At 32.6% G+C, this 25,749-nt stretch overlaps 2 protein-coding genes across 3 annotated transcripts; one reads left to right on the forward strand and one right to left on the reverse strand.

The window, feature by feature from the left end:
* Window positions 1–2,956: 2,956 nt before the first annotated feature.
* LOC108467263 (protein XRI1-like) lies at window positions 2,957–6,130 on the forward strand. The gene is made up of 9 exons (XM_017767864.2): window positions 2,957–3,221; window positions 3,726–3,781; window positions 3,907–4,026; window positions 4,111–4,250; window positions 4,693–4,756; window positions 4,845–4,947; window positions 5,037–5,077; window positions 5,165–5,248; window positions 5,373–6,130. The coding sequence occupies exons 1-9, from the start codon at window positions 3,202–3,204 to the stop codon at window positions 5,648–5,650; spliced, it is 906 nt and encodes a 301-aa protein (XP_017623353.1). The 5' UTR covers window positions 2,957–3,201; the 3' UTR covers window positions 5,651–6,130.
* Window positions 6,131–23,221: 17,091 nt separating this feature from the next.
* LOC108472773 (uncharacterized) lies at window positions 23,222–24,971 on the reverse strand. Of its 2 annotated transcripts, XM_053031191.1 has the most exons (3): window positions 24,796–24,971; window positions 24,610–24,701; window positions 23,222–24,496 (listed from the first exon to the last, which is right to left on the reverse strand). In XM_053031191.1, exon 3 carries the CDS (start codon window positions 24,433–24,435, stop codon window positions 23,470–23,472), a length of 966 nt encoding a protein of 321 aa, XP_052887151.1. In that variant the 5' UTR covers window positions 24,436–24,496; window positions 24,610–24,701; window positions 24,796–24,971; the 3' UTR covers window positions 23,222–23,469. The 2 variants fall into 2 exon arrangements, with proteins under 2 accessions (XP_052887151.1, XP_017629821.1); XM_017774332.2 differs by lacking the exons at window positions 24,610–24,701; window positions 24,796–24,971 and having other exon boundaries at window positions 23,222–24,597.
* Between the last annotated feature and the right edge of the window lie 778 nt (window positions 24,972–25,749).

Below are 25,749 nucleotides of genomic sequence, written 5' to 3' on the forward strand. Positions count from 1 at the left end.
ACTTTTCCCGATTGCAACCTTGCGGACAAGTTGCCTTTCGAACCGGGGGTAATGTTGTGACCCAACCCACTGCCCGTAATGCCACCAGGCCTAGCGAGCCACATGAAGAACCACATGGTCCCAAGAGGAGCTCACGCCAGCGTAAACAACCACCCAGAGACTTGCAGATTTTGTCATCTAATACACGTCAGCAAACCTAATCGAATCTGACAGTATAAGAAACCATGCAATAATAGGGTAGTCATGCAATACCAAATTTGTCAAAAAAATTATAATTTCTCACTTCCTTCTTCGAAGTTAGTTGCTGATATGTTCTGCTATTGTACTACGATTTGCTGATATTGTACTGCAATTAGTAGAATCTCATAATTGTGCTCCATTTTCGGTTAAATTTTGCTCCCTTTCTGCTTCCACAAACCTCTAGTTCATTCCAACGAGACTTAATGATAAAGGATGATTGTTGTTGGGTAGTGAGGTTCAACCGAGAGCTCTCACCATTTTTGTATTTTTCTCTTTGCCAAGATTGCTAACTCTTTTTTTTTTTTTTTGTTCCCGTGCTGTTTATAACAAGGCAGAGCCGCAGAGGTAATGATCACCAGGTATGGGACTTGCGTATAACGGTGCCAAGCTGGTGACGAAAATGACCGGCAAGTGAACATAAGGCAAGGCTGTATAGGATTGCAGTAGTAGTGGGCGTTTTAAACCTAGTCGACAGGGGTTGTTATGGCAAACATTAAATGGGACTTGATGTTTCAATTTTTGTAAATATATATAATCACGAATGTATATAAAATAAAATAAATAAAATTGAAGATAGTGGGTTTTTAAACCCAAATATAGATAAGAGCCTAGATCTGAACAAAATTAAAAGGCCCAAAAAGAAACAAATTACACATTCTAACGTTAACCCAAACAAACCACCTTAATTCAAAATTCAATTCGGCCTAACTAATAGGTGAACTCATCAACCTCAAAAATGGGTTTAGTAGAACTAGGCTTAAATCAAAATAATATTTCATGCACAAAATTGGATGTCTACAGTTAACTCTAATAAATGTATCGGACTCATACTATCTTAAGTGCACAAGTTTTTAAAAGTATAGTCATTAATAGCATAATTTTAACTAAAATTTTCGTATTGATCTGCTACGTAAATTTCTGGAAACTTTAATAATTAAAACGTAATTTTAAGCAAATATAACTATTTCTTCACCAGTTGGATTGTTGACCCACTCTCCCGACCAATAGTGTGATTCGGTTAAATTTTGCATTAGCCCTTATACTTTGTGCAAATTGACAATTTAGTCATTATACTTTACTTTGATCAATTTTAATCATTGCATTTTTCGAATCTATTCTTTTCAAATTTTAAAATTTTAGCCCTGACCCAAATAGTAGTAGTTAAATTTGTTTAGTTAAATTCAATTACTACTCCTGTACTATGTGTATAATTATAGATTTAATTTATATTCTCTAATTGAATCACTATAAGTCCTTATACTTTTCGAATTTTGAAATTTCAGTGTTGAGGCAAATGACAATTGTTAATCTATTAACTAGCCCTTTAGCGAGTAATATGTGAAAATCACAAGTTGATATGTTATCACAATATGATAATTTATTTGCCACATCAAATTTTTGAAATAGCAAACCTTAACATAATTAATTTAAAATTATTGTTTGATGAGGATTGGAATTTTAATATCGAGAAGTACAAATATTAAAAATGACTAAATAAAAATACAAAAACTAAATACACATTTTTATAAAATACATGGACTAATAATAAAACTTAAGCGTGTAATTCACACCCACTCACTGTTAAAAGGGGGAAATTCATGGCTTTTTCTTTTGGCGGAATAATTTCATTATAAATTCTGATTATATATGCTCTTTTTGATATAATGCTTAGAACTATTTATAACCCCTCCTCAACTCATAAATAGGATGATATTGTGCTTCAGCGCACTCGAACCCATGTCTTCCTGTTTTTGACAACAATGCCCATACAAATCGAGTTAAGACTCAATCGACAATTCATGACATTTCTTAAATTCCCATTTTGGTAAGAATTCTAGCTTAACGATAGATCAAATTTATGGTGAAAAGGTGATTAAGGGTGGGTTTAGATGGGTGACGAGGTGTAGTGCGGTGCGTTTAGTTTATTGTTTGTATCATGCTACAGTATATAATCTCACTGCCACAGTTAATTTTACACTAATCGCAAGTAAACACAATGCCCATCCAAACTCAACCTAAATTGGCTTAGACAAATCCTTAGAAAGGTGATTAAAATCATCAAAATTTATTATTAGTGGTATATTATTTATAAATTTCTATACTTAGATTTAATATTTTAACTTTTATAATTTTTATTTTTGAATTAAACGATTGCGGTCAAAATTATTAAGTTAAATTTTACAATTTTAAAATTTTATGTTGCAAATATATCACATGTGTAATAACTAACATTTTAAAATTTAACAAGTATAAAAATAAAAAGATAAATTAGGGAGTATAAATTAAATTTACAACTCATAAAATACATCACTAATTACAAAATTTGAGTTTAACATATTTAATTGAATCAATATAGAAACTTCAAAATTAAAAATTCAACATTAAAATTAACAAAATTAGGTGTCAACCATATATATAACAAAATTTTTCCTTAATAATTATTTGGCACTTAAGTTTTGAATCTAATATTCAATTCGATACTCAATTTTTTCCCAATTTAACATCTCGAATTTAATTTTCATGTTCAATTTAGTTTCTATACCAAATGTCATCATATGGTCTAATGAACATTGGACATGTTTGTTATAATAAAAAACATAGGACAGTACTAAATTAAATATGAAAGCCAAATGAACATAAAAAATTTAAGTATCAAATTAAAAAAATTCGGGTGATAAATTGAACATAAAAGAATTAAAGAAAAACTCAGGTACCAAATGGTATATTAACCCTTAAACACTTTCTTTTTGGTTTGAAGCAGAGATAAAAGGCCGAAAGGGCAAGGCCAGTGAAGTTGCTGCTGCTTCCAGTGCTCTATAAATATGTAAACGCATTGGTGTTGGTGGCAGTGATTTCTGTGTAACGGCTACTTTTGATTGTGTTGTTGAAGTAGTAAAGACCGAGAAATTAAGATAAAACAAAGGGGTGGATTTGACTCAGTTTTGAAGGGAACCAGAAGAAATGAATTACAACAATGATCAGTAAATTCCCTTTTTTCTGTCTTTTGATTTTAAAATGCTTGCTTTCTGAGGGTTGTTTCTGGGTTTTTATTGCTTTTTTTTTTATGACAATTTATTTCTCAGAAGGGTTTCTGCTGGATTTTATGAGTTTCTTTTTGGTTATTTCCTTTAACTTTTGAAGTGGGGATATGTTGGGGGTTGTACTTTTTACTGTAATGAAAGTGTGGGCTCTGAATAAAATTGTGTCTCGCTGTGTTTTAGTTCTTTTCGATTACCATAAACATTAGTACTGAAAGACATGTAGACTAACCATGATTCCCTTTCCTTGTTTTTCCCTTCTTTTATGGTCTGTGCTGGCAATTTGATTCTTATTTGTTGAAACCCTGGTTATGGTTTTGCTTAACGTGGTATACTTTACCACGGATTCCTTTTTCAGTAAAGCATTGGTTGCGAGGTCCATCTGCATTGGCCCTTTCTTTGGCCTGAATACTTTATTTTCTATGTTCATTGTTTGATTGGTGGCAGGGAGCCTTGGAATCCGCATGGGGAGAATCACGGTATTCAAAAGAACTACAATTTGGGTAAGTTATTAACACCGATGATGACTTATTTCAAGTCAATATGTTTGAAGTAGCCAAGTGATAAAGAGATTTTTTTTTTTTTTTTTTTAAATTTGATTACTGATGTCTGAATAACATCGGAGCAGATCCCTCCCATGGTGCATGGACTCAAGTGACCTTGAATGAGGAAGACCTTTCCTACATGTTTGATGAAACAACCCCTGTTAAAGATTGTGAAAAACTGCCTTATTATGTTACACATAACGGTAAATTATGTTCCTTGAAGCTTTCTTGTCTTTATAATAGTTGATCTTCTCTTTCCTTTAAAGTAATATGGCCATCAACTTCAGATAATATAACCAAGGAACTGGAACAGAAAAGGGAGACTTCTTCACAAGTTAAAAGGCGAAGAATGCTTCAGTTTGACACTCATGTAGTAGATTCTTCCCTCATCTGCAATGAGATGCCATCTGCACTCCTAAAACCAAGGGTGAGTGCTAGATAACATGTTTGTTGCTGAGAAATGAACAAAAGCATCTCATTATATCATATGTTTTGACCTGCTATCTCTAAACTAGGTTTTGAAAATGGACTTGGACTGTATTATTGAGAAGGAAAAATCCTTCATCTATGCTATTTGTGCATCCATCTTATCTTTAACTTGTTTGGACTAGACAACCTTGTATAGCGTTTCTAATGGCTAGAGCTTGGTTTTTTTCCCTTTCAAATTTGATCATTATTTATAATTCATTCATCATCCATAACGAGTACTGGAGTTCTACCTATTCTGGTGGCCTTTTAAAAGTTTACATATTGCATCTATATCTGGTTTCTTTTTAATGTTATGCAATTAAAAGTTTCAAGTATTGGTTTAAGTGTACTATGCTTATACCAGGTTCTTGCTCTCTTTTTTTTCTTCTTTCCATGCTTAGGAGAGGGATGATTCGATTGAAGAGGTTTTACCTGGTTCAGCTCAGTGGACTGCTGGATTTTCAGGTTTCCCTTACAAGTCCATTTTCATACAATAATAATCAAATTGAATCAAATGTGTACTTGAGTTTTTAATCATAACAAAATATTGCAGAGGATGCATCATCTTCCAGTTACGAGGGTCTAGATCAGTCGTGTGAAGAGTGGCTTGCTGAATATTTTAACGATGCAGAGATGCTTCTTAGCTCTGATGAGTTGTATGCTTCTATTGACTTGCAGCGTTTTTTGTTTGATCATGAATTCATGATATCAATCTATTCTGATTGCTTTATAATGTGAGCTTCAGGAATCTTATGGGCACATCTGATGTTCAAATTGGTATTTCAGGTACACAAATCATTTTCTTCTGAATAAGTATTTCTTTCATTGTCATTTATCTTAACTTTATGAAAAAACTTGATTCTCTGTTCATAGAGTTGTGCAATTCCCGACCTGAGTCTGCAGTTGATGCTGTTCAAAAGCAGGCAATTCAAACTCCTCAAAATATTGTCTTCAAAGGTAATCACATTCATTCTCATTTTCCTTCTGTTTGCTATGCCTTTGGCTTTTCTATCACATTTTAAATTAAATTTTATTACACTATGTAAGATTAACACTGTCAGATTGAATGTTGCTCATTTAGGTAGGAAGTTTATCATACACGCAGCCCCTAAGCTAGCATCTTCTGTTGCCTACCCATTTGCTTTCATTAAACCCTGTGGTTTCCATGGAGATGTTACCCTGAAGGATATAAACCAGCGAATCCTAACCCCACCACCATCAAAATCAAAACAAAGCAATGAAGATCTTGCTGCTGCTTTCCCCACTTCTGCTTTTTCTGGGAAGCCTGTTGTTGGCAAAACTAAAATTCGTACTGAAGGTGGAAAAGGCAGCATCACCATTATGAGAACCAAAGGCTGAATAGATAAGTGTTGTTCTGAACTTCCTTTCTTTGGCCCTTTGATCTCCCTGTTAGTTAAATGTGGTGGTTGAGCTCGGGTCTGACTGGTATATAATCCGGTACTGCATTCTTTTGTGGGATGTGTTGGAATTCATAATACACATCAAAGTGTTTATGTTTTCAGTAGTGTTGTATGTGTCAGATAGTTGTTTTATATACCTGTGACCGTAACCTATACATGGAAGTCATGATGTTTGAGAACCCACCTATTTTAGGTGGGTTTCAGAAAAGACGTAATGAAAGCTTTTGGTAAGCAGAAGTTGTGTATTCATATGGGGTATATGTAGTGAAAGGATAAGGTCGTATGGTTGTGGATGACAACCTAAGTATATTGCTGTGTAAATGGTTCATCAGCATCAACAGTGCTAAAGCATTTCTTTGGTTGGAATTCTCAGCCTGAATGGATCAGATAGGGTTCTGTGAGGAAAAATTCAATTAAACAGTGCTTTCATCCTTGTCTTTGTACATTTACAGTGGTATTAAGGGCAAATAAGGATAATCAGTCAAACATGGCAAGAATAAACAAGCAGCAAAACAACAAATCAAAAAGAATAACCTTTCTTTATCAAAAGCATCACATCTCCAGCCGATGTGGTTGGAATTGGAATATCATCCTCACAATCATCTCCGTTCTTCATGCTTGTTTGAGCACTTGGAAGCCAAGTAAAACAACCACACAAGGATCAGAGCACCAAAAAGGAATAATCACCACGCCCAGAAGGAATGTCCCAAAGAAGTGTCAACACTCCTAGATTTTTAACGCCAGAATTAACGTTTTTAGATTTTCTTTTTTTTTTTTCATTTTGCATTTGACTTTTTTTTTCTCTCATTTTCACTTACAATGTTACAATCCGAATAGGCCGCGTAACTTCCCTTTTGGAAGTTTTAGACATTGAAAAAAGGGCAAAGGCAAAGCATAAGTGTCTTTACTGGTGCCGTTAACTGCCTTTTGCCTATAGTTCTCTTAGGCGTTTTTAAATGAAGAATCTGTTACTTCCATTTTTATTTTAGGCTTTCATGAAATTTTCATCCATGTAAGAAGCATTTCTCCATTAAAGTTTTCTTAATACGGTTTCAACTTATTTTCTGGTACGGTTATGTCTGCTTCTATAGCACAATAGTTTGGGTTTCTGGTTAGTTTTTTCAGTTTTCCAAGCGTTTAGGAGAAAGAGGGTAACGTCTAAGTTTGGTGATTTGTTGAGTGGTAATGGTAGCGATTCTAACGGCGTTGTTCATAGAGGGTAGGGAAGTTGACGAGTGGCATATCAGTTTTGATGAGGGGGAGGAGGAAATTGAGCGAGAGGCAGCGTTGAACGACAGAGGGATGGGTTACAGGAGAAGCATTTCTGTTAAGCGCCGTGGTGGGTTGGGTGGACTTCAAATCGTCAAGGATTTGCCACTGGATTGAGGAGTGGACATGGACTGGATGCTATCGTCTTAGAGTGGAACGAGGGCAGACTAGGGGTGATCAGAGAATGGTAATCTTGCTGAAGTCGGGGTCTCTCATTATTCATTTGTAACGGGAGACTTGTGGTATCAAGAGAGCTCTGTACGTATCAATGTAAAAATGTCGGTTTGCATGAGGGGTAGCTCAAATAGTGGCAGGATGTGCATGGATAATTTATTCTTAATTCTAAAAAAAATTAACCCTCAACATTTACACATTGTATAATTTGGTCTTGTGTAGTTTTGTTGCATCTTTTTTTTTTGACATTTTACCTAAAAAGCTAAAAAACTAAATTTATTAGGTAAATTTGATGAAAATATACAAAAGAAATAAAAATAGAAACGCCTAAAAATCTAAGAAAATAATTTTCATCTTTTCTCAATTCTTTTAAATGCCTCAATTGGTTACTAATGCAATAACATGAGAAAAAAAAGTTTATTTATTACATATATATTACAATAATTAGACATAAAATTAGGAATAATTAATACAAATTTAAACTTGAAATTAGAAATATGAGTAATAACTTTTGTAAAAATTAAGACCTTTTCACAATAAGCAAAAAATTTCTCTTTTGCTAAAAATAATTCATGAGAGTGGCTAACTATTTCTAATTAAGTTAGTTTATTGTTAAGTCATATATTAAAACATGTGTAAAAAATAATACTCGTATTAAATGTAACATTAATGTTATAAACAAAAGTAAAACTGCAAAAAGAAAAAGAAAAGACCAAATTATGCAATGCATAAATATTGAGAGTTAATTTTTTAGAATTAAGACTAAATTGACATAATTTATAAATATTAAGGGTTAAAATTATTATTACGTCAATTTTAAAAGTTGTCATTGTTGAGTGATAAAAAGAAATTAATTAATAATTAAACTACCATTTCATAACTTTTTATAGTTAAATAACTAAAAAATATATATTTACTAAATAATAGTTTAGTTTACCGAAAAGAAAAGAAAAATGTAAAAGAAAACAAAAGAAACGCAATCAACACAAAGAAACACGATATTTGTATTTATCCACCAAATATCAACTGGCCTAAACTTCAACTTCAAAATCCTATATACATCCTCACTACAATTACAAATCACGTAGGAAATCCAAGCATTAAGAAATCACAGCTACAGTGACATGAAATCACAAATCTAGAGAAGGTGATTCTCTCTTTTCTAAATATGAGATATTAGAAAAGTTACCTATGTTGTAATTTGGGAACTATAACCCTAATATATAACTTTTGCATATTAACCCTAATTTCTATCAGCTCATCATCAATTAAAAATTAGTTATTAGAATATCTATACATATTTGACCCATACTTTATTAAATAACTAAAGCCCAATATACCTTAACCAAATTAAATCACTTTTAATTTGAGCTAACCTTTTATGATAATAAATAATGACATGTAAATACTCTAATTATATATGTGATGTCCATATTTTCTAACAATCTCCCATTTGAACCCCATATATAAACTAATTACTCTATAATTACATGTCATTATAACCTTATGAACTCAAAACTTTACTATCATATCCAAAAGGTATTCCGAACAATCTCGTCTATTAATTATGTTAATATAGAACCAATGCGACTTTCGTTACATTTATTGTAACTAAATCCATCCATGATCACATATTAACACAACCAAATGACATAAATCAAGTATGGATGTGTAGAATGGAAATTACATGCAATATGATCCAAACATGCCTATTTTCAACTAGTCTTCCTTAACTTAGTGAGATCAAATTTTACCAAAATCAGAGTGTAAATAAACCAAATAAACTTTATTTCTGCAGAAAAAAAAAAAAACTTAATAGCTACAAACTACAATAACTGAAAATGTGTCTATAACATAATAACATTTAAAAGTGCAAACTCCCACTAAAACCAAATATTCTTAAATGACATGACACCCATATGAGTAGTGTGCTCATGAAAAATCTTGGGTGTAATCCCTTAGTAAGCGGGTTCACAATCATTGAGTTTGTCCTAATATGCTTTATAGGCACCTAACCACTCTAAATTTTTACTTTAACAACAATGAACTTAAAGTCTATGTGCTTTGACTTTGATGTGCTCTTGTTGTTATTGGAATAAAAGACTACCAAATATCGTCACAATTTGCACCCTAGTGACAAAATTTTGCATCACTTTTAACGATCAAAATTGGAGTCTGTATACATGATGATCTCTAACTGATCAGACCCCCAATATGTGAGTATGTAATTTTTTGTTCTCTTAAGATACCTTATTATCCTCTTGGCTGCTATCCAATGTTCATACTAGGTTACTTAAATATCTACCTAACATCCTAACAATATACGCAATGTCCGGACGCTTACATACTTAAGCATACATTAGACTCCCCACTCTTGAAATGTAGGGAATCTTATGCATTTCCTTAATCTCAAAATCATTCTTAAGGTATTGGTCAAGACTTAATTTATTATTAACAAGCAATATGTCATTAACATATAAAACCAAATATAGAATCTTACTCCCATTAAATTAATCTCTAAATCGAATAAAATAATCATTTGGTAAAATTTGTAATACTAATGACGAGAAGTCTGCTTAAGCCCATAGATGAAATTCTTTAATTTGAAAATCATTAACTTTGCATAATCAAACACAAAGTTTTCTAGTTGCACCATATAAAAGTATGATCAATGTTACCAATGAGAAACCATTAACTTAATATTCATCTAATGCAACTTAAGGTCAAAATATTCCATTAAAGCCATTATAATCCTTTCTCTAGTGGACATTCTTAATGACATTCGTTCTTAAGGTTGTTAAGTTTATTCTTTTAGAACAATTACATCATCTTGAATAGGGAGTTGTTCAACATTGTCTTGTTGAGGTACTGGATTCATTTTTTGATCAATGATAGGTATGAGAACCTAAAAATCATCAAAAATAATAGCAGGAACTGAGTTAAAATCAGTAATGCCTCTAACCTTATTTCTCCCTCCAAACTCAAAATCCTAAAAAAATGTCGTAGTTCCCGCTTCAAAAATATTCCTAATTGTGATATCATAAAACTCATAGCCCCTAGATCACTTAGAATAACCAATAAAGTAGTTGCTCACTATTTTAGAGTCCAATTTCTTTTCATGTGGCCTATAAGGCATTACCTCAACTAGACATCCCCAAATGTGAAAGTGCTTTAGACTAGGCTTTCGACTTGTCCAAAGCTCATAAAGTGTTTTTGTAGTTGTTTTAATGGGTATTCTATTCGAAATATAAGTTGTTGTCTTTAGAGGGACTTGGCCAAATGAGCACTTTCAAACTTATCATGTTTAGACCTTTCTTCCCCTTGCACACAATGAGAAATGAGCTTATTTAGAATTCATTTTTCATTTTGGTAGTTGTAACTAATTCTAAATTGGTTAAACTGTGTAGGAAGCAATACCAAAACCATAAGAATAAGCAATTCCTCAGAAAGCTCGATCTTAAGTGCCTTACGTCTTGAAGCAACATGGAGCATCTCCATAATGTACTCCCTCACGTTTCTTTAACCCTTATATTTCAAAAACATCAAAGAAGTCAAAAGTGATGTCATCTCAACCTTATCATTTTTGACAAAATGTTTCTCAATTTCATCAAGAAAACACTTGGCTTGAGTAATCTCTTCAAATTCTGTGCCCCTAAAGGCTTCTGGAAAGTTGTGCTTAATGATTGTTAGACTCGTGCGATTTGAACGATCCCGCCTATCAAAATCTCTTTTAGCTTCAAGGTTGTTTTCTATGGTGAAAGGTGTAGGTTGTTCTTCGCTTAATGCAAGGTCTATGTCAATACAACCAAGCACTATAAGTAAGTGTCTTTTCCATTCATTGAAATTAGTCCCATTAAGCATAGGTATAAAATTTATATTAGCGGATATTGTAGTAGTAGAAGATGAACGAGCTGAATATAAAACAAAATAGATAAAAACAAGCTCACAACAATATTCATAAGTAAACAATAAATTCAAGATAGTGACTAATCCATTTTCAAGATACCAAACACAATATTAATATCAAGTTTTTGGATAGTAATATTAATAGTAAGTGATAGTCTTGTTGTAGTAATCAAACACTGACAATAAATTATGTCAAACAATGAATCAATCTTTGGACTAACTTATTGCTCATATAAAGTACCTCATAATTGTCACACATTTATCACCACAGATTTCGTTGAAATTTTGCCAAATATTAACTTACGTTGGGTCAATTAATAAACGTATGAATCACAAAAACATATAATCATTTTGATATTATAAATAAACTAATCTACACAAAAGAGACCACTTTGATGACATTTTGTTTCAACTAATCTACTTAAAAGATTAGACATTCTTAATTAAATTCCAAAGCCAAAATCTGAATTTATTTGTTTCAAAATATTTCAAATGTAAACCAAAATCATTTGAACAAAGGTAAATCTCATCTCAAATTTAAACCGAATATCTTAATCTTTGATGAATTACAAGCAGTCGTTAAATTGAACCAAACTTAAATCCAAATTCTTATATCATGGTTAACGTGAGTTTGCATCAAAGCATCCAAAAACTGAATAAATATTCATAGCATATAATTAACAATTTTAACAAATATCTATTAAACCAATTTGATTAAAAAAAATTATAACTTAACTAAATATTCGAAATCAGCCAAAATCAAATACTCATTAAAAAAAACCCCTAAATTCATCCTTAAAATACTACAACCATATATATTTAAAGAAAAAAAAAAGAACTAAAGCAATATCACTGCCTTCACCTATATTGTATCCCATCCAACAATGCACCAAAGTCCAAAGCAATTCTCATGAATTAAAGCAATTGCGCGAAAATCTCACATATTAGATATCAATTCAAATGTTGCCAAATTTGCAGAGCATTTGTGGTGAAAAAAATTAATTGCATAAATCAATTTCAACTATTCAAGAATTTACAAAATAACCGAAGGAAGATTTTAAAATTTAAAGATGATTGCTTTTGTTTTCTCTAACTAGCGAGAGGCCAAACCAAATAAAATGTTCCTTAATCACATAAAAATCAATGGTGGTCGACTTGGTATGCATAAAAATTATAAGATTTATATCACATAAATACATTCATATGATATAAAATGATGCACTAATTTTAACCTGAATCTACCACCATTTTTCACTTAAATAATCCATGTAAAAAAGCACTCATCTATAATAACAACAAACACAACAAAAATCAAACAATTATTGATTCAATTTATATTGCTTTAAAACCCTAAAAATTTTAAATCTAAAATATTTAACAGATGTATGATCAAAACACCAAATCTATAGAATCTAAAAAAATGAATCAATTTAAAAATAATAGAGAATCAATTCATTCTTAATGATTCAACTTGACGAGGCTTGGATGCCACTCGTTAGAATTGTAAAAACAAGATCTAATATAAACTTAAAACTATAAACCAGGATCTGTCATGTCAAATCATCAAGAATAAAACTAGATGCAGAAGCGTACCTGAATTTATCGATTTCTTGAAATATATGGATATTGTGGTTTTGATCTTCCAAATTAGCACACCAATAATCTAGAGAATGTGACTCTCTATTTTCTAAAGATGGGATATTAGAAAAGTGACCTATGTGTAATTTGGGAACTATAGCCCTAATATATAACTTTTGTATATTAACCCTAATTTCTAATCAGTCCATCATCAATTAGAAATTAATTATTAGAATATCTACACATATTTGGCTCATACTTTTCATCTGGGCTAACATTTTATGATAGTAAATAATAACATGTAATTATTCTTATTATATATGTGTGATATCCATATTTTTCAATATTTATCAGAAATAATTAGTCCTGCAATACTATCTGGTGGTACTTCAAAAGTCTTCAAATGAAAATCATCTTGTATTACTTCTTTTGCTAAGGTGTCTGCAACGTGATTTACATCCCTGTTCTCGTATTTAAATTGAACTTCCCCATTCTGCCTTGTGAAATATGAGATAAATGTATCACGGTGTCGATATTCCCATCAATAGCAACATTCATGAAGATCTCAACCATGACTTTGTTATCTCTTTCACCTATTACTTTCTGAATACCTTTATTCCATGTCAAATATAAGCCATCATAAACAACCCAAGCTTCTGCATGTTCGACTTAGCAAAGTCTCGGGTTCCTAGAATAACTTGTAATCCACTCATCGACTGAGTTTCTAAGCATGCCTCCTACAGTTACGTTGTCGATCTCCTTGATCACCGTGCCATTTGTATTCAACTTCACCCAACATTCCGATGGTGCTTTCCAACCACCAATCAACCTTGCACCAGTCATTGTACTAACACCATGCAACTTACCTTCCATAATATTCCTCGTACAGACCTAGCTGTTGCTAAGTTCCTTTTAACACAAATATTCCCATTACAAAAAAGGAATTCATTCCAACCAATGCTGAATAAAATGCTCCAGTCCTCTTCAACCCATATCCCATCAACATTTTGCAAGTTTTAGATAAACCATCTTTACAATGGAAAGAAAAAATGACAAACCTTGTTAGTAGAACAGCCTCCCGAAAAGATCGAGTAGCATCATAATCCTAAACTACATGAAGTCTACTTTCATTCCATACAAAATTGTAACTTGACAAGATTATATGTTCAGTTCAAACGAGCAACAGATGTGATAGCACTAGTGTATTCAAATTCATTTATTGAGTTTCATTGGATAATATGGATAATATTAAATGAGAAATCGAAGTGATCCAAAATGTATTGATGATCAATTGTGATATTAAAGAATTAATTTAATGTAAAATTTTGGAATACATTATGAGTACTCAAATGTTATGTATTATAAATTTGATACATTACATGATTGGTTTTGTGATTAACACTCACCTTGCTGTTGTAATTTGTTATGTTAGATAATTTTTACTAAATCATTTAGTTTAAGTTGTTAAATTGTAAATCGAGGTAAGTTTATTGTTTAAATACATATGAACTTACTAAGCATTTGAAATGTTTAACCCGTTGTTTTCCCTTTCTTTGTAGATTACCATTTTGCTGAACGTGTTGATTAGATCTATGAGAATGTCACACTATTTCATTATTGATTCGGTAGTCTTTTAATAGTTTTGAATGTCAATTTTGTGGCATGTAAATAGGAGTTATGCTTTTAGTAACATAAATGTTAGCATTGTTTAACCTATTCTAATGTTTGAACATTTGGTAAGGTAAAGCCTATTTAAATATGTTTGTTTAGGTAACATTTTGAATCAAAAGTATGATACTTGATATGATATATATTTGGGTAAGAATGATATGACTAAATGATGGTGTGGAATGACTAGATGTATGCTTGAATTGGTATAAGTTGAATTGAATTGAATTGATTTGGTGTCAAATTGTGACATTTTGATTTAGTTGATTGAGAAAATGGTTAAATGATTGTTTGACATGTGTTTTGGCACATTTTTATGCAGTTAATTGTGATGCTAAATGCACCAAATATGTATAATGGTTTAGTTGGTTGAAATAGACACCAAAAGGCTTAGTTTGTGTTAAAACAGAGTCTACGTTACGACGTCAAGCGATGGTCGTCACGACAAGATCTGGGTTTTGGACCATGGCGTGACAAGGAACCTCTTCATCAGAACAAGACAAAATAGACGATCACGTCGCGACGAGGAACTCCTCACGTCAAAACATCGTTTTGAAATTTTGGAATTATTGCAATTTGGTCCTAATGTGATTTTGGGTTAACCTCAAAGCATTCATAGGCTCGTATAAGAGTCGAGAAAGATCGTACAATGAATTTATGATCTATAATAGTTATGTTTGCATGATTGACATTTTAATGTGAATGTTAATTGTTCATAGTTGCTCTGCAACGACTGTAGCATTTTGTAGTGTAACACACTAATCCCGAATACAGAGTACTCGAATACAAAATTGCTACATCAGGTCACTGGAGTAACCCAGCAAAATTTTCAAATAATTTTAAAACATTGAACTATATTTTATATAAGAGAAAATACCATATATAGTTATACTGAAAATAGTAATAAAAGTAGTTATACAAAATATGTGGAGCTCCAATATCATCGTATATCAAAATAGTCAAAATAACAAAAATGATAAATGAGTTACAGACCTACAAAAAAATACAAGTAAGGCCTTAGGAATACAATGCCCACTAATAGATAAGGCACTGTACTCTGAATACGTGATGCTAGGAGTCTCTCATCGATGATGTTCCTCAAACACAAACAAAAGTCTACAAATCTAAACATTAAGACAATCCAAAGGCTGAGCTTTACAAACTTAGTAGTACACAACAAATCTACTATACTTCAAGCAATCTATAAATATAAGCATGCAAATCAAATGTATACATAAAAACATGACATGAGTATCGAAGAATTAAATCATGAGTCGTTAAATTTACATAACCAAATTGCTTGCATATCAAACTTGTCAAACCTGTTAGATTGTACATACTACTCAAATAATCAGGTATCCAGATAGTCCCGCGCCACTCATAGCCGCTAGTCAAATAATCCCAAGTGTCCGTAGGGTTATCCCGAGCGCCACTCATAGCCACTAGTTAGGTTAAAGCCTGAAGGCTGAGCGCAAACAAAACATCAAAAATTTAATCACAAAAATACAACCATGACATTTGAGTCTCACATTCATTTCAACTTGCTTATTATTCCAGCTAAAATATTAACTAATTAGATGTGACAATCTACTACCTTGACAATTCTGACCTTTTCTCATTCAAAAATTAATAACTCTTAATATATAATTCTAAATTGAGCACCGTTTGTTTTAAACGAAACTAGACTTCTGTACGATTACAGAGATATAAGTCTCAATTCCTATTTTATCTTATGAAATTTTTTGTGATTTTCTTAAATCACTGCTAAATCTGTTTTATAAAAATTCTACTGCTAGATTTTTATGACCTTTCAACACTCAAAAATTCATATATTTTAAAATAAAAACTAAACTCAATCTCTATTTGTTCTAAACGAAACTAGACTGACTCAAGGTTACAATGATGTATAGATAACTTCTTAATTATTTTTATAGAATTTATGACGAATTTTTAAACTTACTATTCATGTAATAATTTGTTTCTGGCAGATTTCACAACTAAGTTTTTAGCTTCATTTTAAATCATCCAAACATGATTTCCACCCAAAGACATATAACATGCATGCATTATCACACAAGCATCATATTTATGACTTATCAAGAAGTATAGGAGAGTTAGAGGGTACCACCTTGATGGAAAAACACCAACAAAGTTTCTTATCTAGCTCTCCACCACTTTGCCTTTACCCTTAGCTTTAGAAGATTTACCACCCTCTTTAACTAATAACCATATAACACACAAGATTTCTCATAAAAAAAAAGAGTTGATAGGATGTAAAAATACATATTTTAAATAAATAAATAAAATATGATAAGATGGTAGAGACTTCCTTAAACTCAAACCTTTCCAAACACCAAAAAACCTCCACATTCATCCTTGATGAACATAGATGTTTTTTTCTTTCATGGAACTTTAAAAAAAAACTAGATCAAGACCCTTACCTTCTTTGAGATTTGGAGGATAAAAAAAAATAGTGAGAACTCACTCAAATCTCTCTTCCTCTACATGATTTGCTAAGAAAAAATAGATAGAGAAAAGAAGGAAAAAAAATGAAGGAATGTAAAAAGAAAAAAAAACAATAGGATGATTATAATATAGGGAAAAATAGGGATAAATCCACTTTATCTCATACCTCAATCTACCAAACCATCTTTTCCCATTAATTGGGAAAAGACATTCAAATATGGTAAAATCACCATATTAGCCTGTAGCACCCCAAACCCGGCCCAGAAGTTATGGCCGGATCCAGCATGCCACATCAAAAACGTTAAAAATAATTTTCCATTCTAAGTCCAGAAAATCGTACTTTATGTTCAAAAGATTAATTCATTAAGGGTTAAAGTGAATGGAAGCTGTGCACCAGGTAGGAAACCGGAAAAGAGGTGGTGAGTCCATCGGACTGCTTAAGTACCAAGCTCCCTTCGGATCCAATCCTAGACATGCATACCGCCATTGCCACACCTTAACGTCATGGATATTTCTAGGAAACCGATTCGATTAAGTCATTTTTTGGGAAAAGTGATTAATTTTGGAAAATACTTTCATTGCGGAAGCTTTGCTTGTTGTCGTGTTATTTTAAAATCAACTGTTGTTTTTGAAAACGCGCCCTAAAGCTATCCAATTTCAACAGTTAAAATAAGTATTACCTATCTTAGTAATACATATTAAAACCATCAAAATAAATAAGCGGCCTTATTACATTTAAAAGCCCAAAACCTCAAACGTAATAAAAGGATGTCCAGTTCACCAGAGAAAATCAAATTTTGAGCGGGTGGCCACTCCAATTCCCTCACGACTCCAAGCCCACTATGGTTGGGGATTACTGCGTGGATGAAAATAAAAGGGTGAGTTTGGGGAAACTCGGTGTGTAAAATAACCCAACCATAGCCTATATCACTCAACCCACGAAACATAATAAGTTGGCCTTAGCCTGAAGCAATTGAATAAAGCCCATAGGCCCATAATGAACAAAGCAGATTTTACATGTTTATGCAGAAACCCAACCCAGATTCATCCATAACACCCCCGTACCAACCTTACACCATGTGGGGAGACAACTCGACCCACCCAACCACTACACACCACAGAATTTGCAGCATGGCGCAGAAGAATAATGTGACAGAGTCACCAGATCTGAATAATCGTGGCGAGCCACCGAATCAGATATATGTGGCGAGCCACCGGATCGATATTTGTGGCGAGCCACCGGATCGAATATTTGTGGCGAGCCACGAGATCGAATATTTGTGGCATAGCCACCGTAACGCTTCCTCCATAATATAACCCATGTCCCCATGCAACAGATATATAATCATGGCATACATCATACAGAATCAGATCGTCATGCTTTTCAGTCAAAATTAACCCTAGGGATATAACGGTAATTTTACACCTAGGGGTATAACAGTAATTTTCCATACATAGGGGTATTATAGTAATTTAGCTACTTTTAGCGTTTTCATGCATATCCTAACTATTTACGTACTATCAGAACACTTACCGCACATACTTTCCGAATTGGGCTCATTGGCCCATGAACCCGATCTTTGGCCCATTAAGCCCAAATTATCAAAATGTACGAAATCGCGCGTACTGTAGTTTATTACTTTAGATTACCAAATATACAAACCCAACTATCTTACGAGCATTCGCACACTTGCAAATTCCCAAAATACCGACTTTTCGGCATTTCGGCTTTTCGGCTTTTGCCAATCTAGTCTATGAGAGGTGTCGATTACACACTGTTTGCGACATATCTTGATTTGAGATCCACACACGAACCGCCTACAATTGGATTACTAACACGTTAATCTAACTATTCAAATACAAACTACGATTAACCCTTACAATATTCGCCAACCATACCTACAGATCATAGTAAGCTTATAAGAAATCAATAAGCAACTCATTAACAAATTTTGTCAATTTTACCACATAATCATAATTTCACTGCAAGCTGTCTTCCTGAGCAACAGTCACTAAATCATTTATAACTGGAGCTACGAAACTCCAAATCAAGTGCCGTTAATTTTCCCTGAAAATAGACTCATATATATTCTATCCATAAAATTTTCAGAATTTTTGGTTTAGCCAATCAATACCAGATTTTTCTCAAAGTTTCCCATGTTTCACTGTTTGACTAATCTGACCACTCTTCATTACGAATCAAATTTCTCATTGTACAGAATTCAAAATATGTTCTTGTTTATTTCATTAGAAACTAGACTCAATAAGCTTTAATTATATAATTTATTCAGCTTCTAATTCATCCCCCATAATTTATGGTGATTTTCCAAAGTCACATTACTGCTGCTGTCCCAAGCAGATTTATTACCAAATCACTCTTTCACACCTAACTTGCATGCTTGTTATTTAAACATGTATATCGCCAATCAATCATCACATATCTATGATTTTACTTAAGTATAATCTCCATTTCATCATTTTAAAGCACAACATGTTAGCCGATTTTTCCTCTTAGCATCTAAGGCACATGCATGCTCATTTGTTTGGCTCAACTTCACCTATCTTCCATTTTTCATCAAAAGAATATGAAACAACAACCATTTCCTTCATTTTAATTCATGACTAAATGCTCACAACACAACTAAAAATCAAAATATACTTCAAGAGTTAAGGTAGAATCAAGAAGAACTCATAAACCTCAAAATAGAAGCAAGGTACCAAGAACTTACCTTCAATTTTCCTCCTCCTAATGACCAAATACTCAAGAGCTTTCTCCTCTCCTTTCTCTTCTCTAACTTTCAGCTATGATGAACAAAGATGGACAAAACTTTGTTCTTTTCACCCCTTTTTCTTTTAATAAAACTTCATATTTCATCCATTTAATTCTTTAATACAAAAGACATGAAATTCTTATCATGAAACATTTACCTAACCCATTATCATGAAACATTTACCTAACCCATTATCATGGAACATTTACCTAACCTATTATCATTGAACATTTACCTAACCTATTATCAATTTGTACCATAAATTATGGATATCAAGTGTACATTTTGTCTACAACAACATGATGGCTGGCCACTTCATATAAAATGGGAGGTTTGTCATGCAAATCCTCCTATTTTGCACTCCTATTTATTTGGCCACTTTAATTTAGCCTATAGCATTTCCAAACATTTTCACATAGGTCCTATTTCATAATTTCACTCCATTTTTCTTATGGAACAAAAATTAACTAAAATTACCGGGTTCTATCTTAAGCTTGGGCTTTCTAGAGGCCCACTAACATAATTAAACCTATGCCAACATTCACAGGATTCCCGAAAATTGGGGCGTTACATAGCTATCCATTTTCCTCCTACTTCACACAAGCTTTTCAACATCCTTAATTTCTTATAAAAAGATACAAAATTCACCCAAATTAATTGGAACAAAACCCAATCCCAGAATAAATTTATCCATCACCAACCCAGGTAAACACTTCAACGTTGACTCTAGAATTTGGGGTCGTTACACGTAGCTTGGACCTAGCGATCAGGTCGGGCGAGGGCTGTTACATAATGTACGAAAAATAGTAATTTAATTTATGGAATTTTATTAGCCAACATATTTGAAAAATTACAAGTATGAATTAGAAAAAAAACTACACTAAAGGAACAAAAATCTTAACAAACATACGAGTCAAGGCCTTGAGACATGATTCTTCAAACCTCAAAACTAACAATCATGAAATAGGAGAGACACATCTTAAGACATGGCTTTATTGTCTCAAGACATTACTTTATATTTTGCTATTTTAACCCAAGGTTCATAACCTGGCTCCATTTCTAAGCATCCTTGATCTTGATTTAATGTGTGAGGGCTTGCTTGAGTTCATTTAACACACATGACATGTACTAATTACCACATTTGTATAATTTGCTTTAAATTTTCATAAATTTTGTATGTATGTAAATCAATTTTGAGTTGCTTGGACAACGGATGTGGTATCTTACATCCGATCATTGTCCAAATTGAATTTAAGGTGTTACAAGAAAATTTTGAAAGGTCGGATTAATCATCTAACCAATATAACTTTTCGATCTATAACTTAATAAAAAATTTGAAAAAAATTTAACCTTCTCTTGTGATGTTGTGATTATTGAAACATTGTTCGAGTGAAACTCAATTTTTCAATAAAAAATTATGGTTTTTAAGTCACCTAAAATTTTATAAAACTTATTTATTATACTTAAATATTTATTTTAAATTAAAAAGTGATATTTTCATTAGAAAATTTCTTGAAATCTTTTTCCTTCCAATACTTACTCTACATTATGTGATTTACCTGTATTCATTATAGGAAGATAGAAGAGTAGATCAACTAAATTCCTTTTCTCAGCACCTCAAAATGTCAACCACTTTGCAGCAATAACCTTTCATTGCATTTTGGAATACTCTCATTATATCATATGTTGCTTACTTAAATCACATATTAAACAAAACCTAATCAAAATTTTGAAAAAAAAAAAATTGGTAAGGGATTCCCAAGTGCTATTGTTTGCACTAGTTCATTCCTCCATGAAGGGATAAAACTTACTACTATTAAAAGATATCAATAATTTCCAATTTTAAAAATTCTCAATTTCAACATGAACATTGTAGAAATTAATTTCTTTTGACCACTTATCTAACATGTAGCAAATTGATATATTAGAAATTTGATATATTACATGATTGGTTTTCTAATTAACACCCATCTTGTTGTTGTGATTTGTTATATTAGATACTTTTACTAAGTTATTTAGTTTGAGTTGTTAAAATGTAAATCGAGGTAAGTTTATCATTTAAATTTATATTAATTTACTAAGCATTTGAAATGCTTACTCCATTGTTTTCCCTTTCTTTGTAGATTACCATTTTGCTAAACGTGTTGATCAGATCTACGAGAATTTCACACTATTTCGTTATTGATTTGGTAGTCTTTTAATAGTTTTGAATCCGATTTCGTAGCATGTAAATAAGAGTTATGCTTTTGGTAACATAAATGTTAGCATTGTTCAACCTATTCTAATGTTTGAACATTTGGTAAGGTAAAGCCTATTTAAATATGTTTGTTTTAGTAACATTTTGAATTAAAAGTACAATACTTGATATGATATATATTTGAGTAAGAATGATATGACTAAATGATAGTGTGGAATAACTACATGTATGCTTGAATTGGTATAAGTTGAATTGAATTGATTTGGTGTCAAATTGTGACATTTTGATTTAGTTGATTGAGAAAATGGTTAAATGATTGTTTGAAATGTGTTTTGGCACATTTTTATGCCGTTAATTGTGATGCTAAATGCACCAGATATGTATAATGGTTTAGTTGGTTGAAATAGACACCAAAAGGCTTAGTTTGTGTCAAAAATAGAATCCACATCGCGACGTCAAGCGATGGTCGTCACGACGAGATCTGGGTTTTGGACCATGGCGTGATGAGGAACCCCGTCATTACAATGAGGCAAAATAGATAATCACATTGCAACGAGGAACTCCTCACGTCACGACGTGTTTTGAAATTTTAGAAGTGTTGCAATTTGGTCCTAATGTGATTTATGATCTGTAATCGTTGTGTTTGCATGATTTATATTTTAATGTGAATGTTAATTGTATATAGTTGCTCCGATAATGACTGTAACATTCCGTGGCTCGGACCTAAGAATCAGGTCAGGAAAGGGGTGTTACACAAAGTACGAAATATAGTAATTTAACTATATGGAATTTTATTAACCAATCTATTATTTTAAAAATTATAAGTATGAATTACGAAATAACTAAACTAAAGGGACAAAAATCTTAACAAACATACGAGTCAAGGTCTTGAGACATGATTCTTCAAACTTCAAAACTAAAAATCATGAAATAAGAAAGACATATCTCGAGACATGGCTTACTGTCTCAAGACATTACCCTGCATTTTGTTACTTTAATCCAGGATTCGTAACCTGGCTCAATTTCTAAGCATCCTTGATCTCGGTTTAATGTATGAGGGCATGTTTGAGTTCATTTAACACGCATAACATGTACTAATTGCCACATTTGTATAATTTGCTTTAAAATTTCATAAATATTGTATGTATGTGAATTAATTTTGAGTTGTTTGGGCAACGAATGTGGCATCTTGCATCCGATCATCAGCCAAAATGAATGTAAAGTTTTACAAGCAAATTTTGAAAGGTCGGATTAATCATCTAACCAATATAACTTTTCAATCTATAACTTAACAAAAAAAAGTTGAAAAAAATTTAACCTTTTCTTGTGATGTTGTAATTATGGAAACAATTTTCGAGTAAAACTCAATTTTCCAATAAAAAAAGTATGGGTTTTTTTTTTAAGTCACCTAAAATTTTATAAAACCTATTTATTATACTTAAATATTTATTGGAAATTAAAAGGGGATATTTCGTTAAAGTTTTTCCCTCCAATACTCACTCTACGTTATGTTTTTTACCTGTATTTATTGTAGGAAGATGGAAGAGCAGATCAACCAAATTCTCTTTCTCAGTGTCAACCTTTCACTGCATTTGGGAATACTTGCTTACTTAAATCACATATTAAACAAAACCTAATCAAAATTTTGAAGAAGAAATTGGTAGGGGATTCCAAGTGCTATTGTTTACACTAATTCATTCCTCCATGGGGTGATAGAAGTTACTACTATCAAAAGATATCAAGAATTTCCAAGATGTAGCCATTGCAAAGCGGGCAGTTACCTCTCTGAACCATTAGCTCCCTAGAACAAAGCCGGCAAAAGGTATGGGCGCATGGAATAAACGCCGACCCTTTATGCCTAACCATGCACACGCCACACGTGTATTCCATCCCTCCGCTCAATGACACCGCTACTTCATCTTCCTCTTCATCTTCTTCTTCGTCGTCGTAGTCGTCATCATCTTCGCCCATCCCGTATCCCGTTTCCCCCAACAAGTCCATTAATGACATCTTAACTGGCTCCACCACCGCACCCTTCCCCGCTGCTGCTTCCGCCGCTTCCTGTGCCGCCACCGCCTCCCTCGCCGACAATGATCTCTCTTTGGATAGTACCTCTACCGGAGGTTGCGATCCTTCATCTTCCTCAGGAGACTCGTATTCTTCGTCATCGCTGCCCTCAGCAACGTCGTATTCGTCTTCGTCGTCGTCGTCATCTTGGTGGTGGCTCGCGGAAGACAAACGAATCGATGGGTGGCGGGCCATTTGCGGCTTGGAGCTTCTTGAGCGTGGAGCATCGCTGGGCATGGCGGCATCAAGAGAATCATTGTGATCGGCATGAGTGGAATTGTTGCCAAACCTAATAGAATCCCTCCGCGCCAATTGCATCTTAGAGTTCACAACTGGCGGGTCAGAAACCGGGACACATTCGCCTCCATCCTTGGCATGGGTGGTGTCAGAGGAGTTAGAACGAGGCGAACCGTGGCTCGGGGACCGTGATCTACTACCTTGAACATTAACATCGGAAGTGGGGACACGGACGGAGGAGGTCCAGGCCGAACCTGCTCGCTTCAGTCGTAACTTATCCCGAAACGTTTTCCAACTCTTCTTGTCTTTGAGGGTCCTATCGTCCCGTATAATATCCAGAAGCGTACGGTGCGGAGGTGACGATTTTCCATCATTATTTAAACCAGCCATACTAATCCGGCCGTTCTCAACCGCTGATATATGCTCCAACAGCGTAAGCCTCCGGTTACCACTTCCCATAGCATTACAGTTAACATATATTGTTTATGATTAGTAATATGAAATCATCATAATCATAATAATAAAGATATTTGCATCTACAGAAATAAAACAAACATCGGATACCTTAAGATTGGTGTGGCAGTTTATCGGGATTTACATCTACAGAAACAGAACAAGTCTGACGAAAAAGACTTTCACAGCCTTCAATCATTCACCTGTAAAAGGAAACAATACAATTATAGCTAATTATTCATAATTTTGAAGTAGAAGAAGAAATATATTAATCATTATGAAGTATGGGACACGCACTGAAAAAGACTTCCTTTGTCTGGCCTGGTCTTTTGTTTGTCTCTGTTTAGAATTCTTTCTGGTTTCAATGTTAGGGTTTGGAGAGGGAGATAAAAACTGAGATTGTGAAAATGGAGCGAGTCTTATGGGGGAAATTAAGGGAGGGGCCTTTTTTAATTTCCTTGCTTCACGGAAATTAAACGGAAATAAACCCAAAGTATCCAACTCTTTAACAGTTAACTTCTTTCCTTCTATTTCTCTATGTAGTCGGCTAAAAATATAAAAAAAAATTAAAATAATTAATTCAACTCTTATAAAAAATTATCTCCCAACAAAAATCAATTAAGATTTCTATCTTAACAAGAATTATTAATCGACCAATTTAACCGTTAATCGTACTAATATGAATGACAAAAGCCACTATAAATTATGTCACCAAAAAAAAGTCACTAAAACTACTATATGGTAGTATGCTAACATATGCCTATGATAACGTGACATGTCTCGTCAGCAAAAATATTTTCTTATAAAATAAAAATGTTTTTAAAAATTTTAATTAAGATGTTAATATACAATGAATTTAAACAAATAATTATTTTGATTCATTTTAGATGAGTACAAAATTAAAAAAAACCAAAATTTATAAATATATATAAATTTTAAATATGTAAAAACTAAAAAAGTACATAAAATTTTTCCAGATTTGATTGAGAAATTAAATACATTATCCACATATTAATTATTAAAACAAAATGAAAAAGATGGGAGTATAGAGAACTCTTTTATTTAATTATTTGACCTAAAATTAACTTTTATCATAAGTTAATAATTGTTGTGAATAACAAATTTGTTTAATAAAATAATTTAGTAATTATTTTTGTGTAAATTATAATTTTGTAACTTTTTAGACCCTATGGTTATATGAAATTATAAAACATGTAAAAAAATAAGAATGAGAAAGGAATATAAATAAAT

Source organism: Gossypium arboreum, chromosome 7, assembly GCF_025698485.1.
Source record: "Gossypium arboreum isolate Shixiya-1 chromosome 7, ASM2569848v2, whole genome shotgun sequence".
Taxonomy (NCBI): Eukaryota; Viridiplantae; Streptophyta; class Magnoliopsida; order Malvales; family Malvaceae; genus Gossypium; species Gossypium arboreum.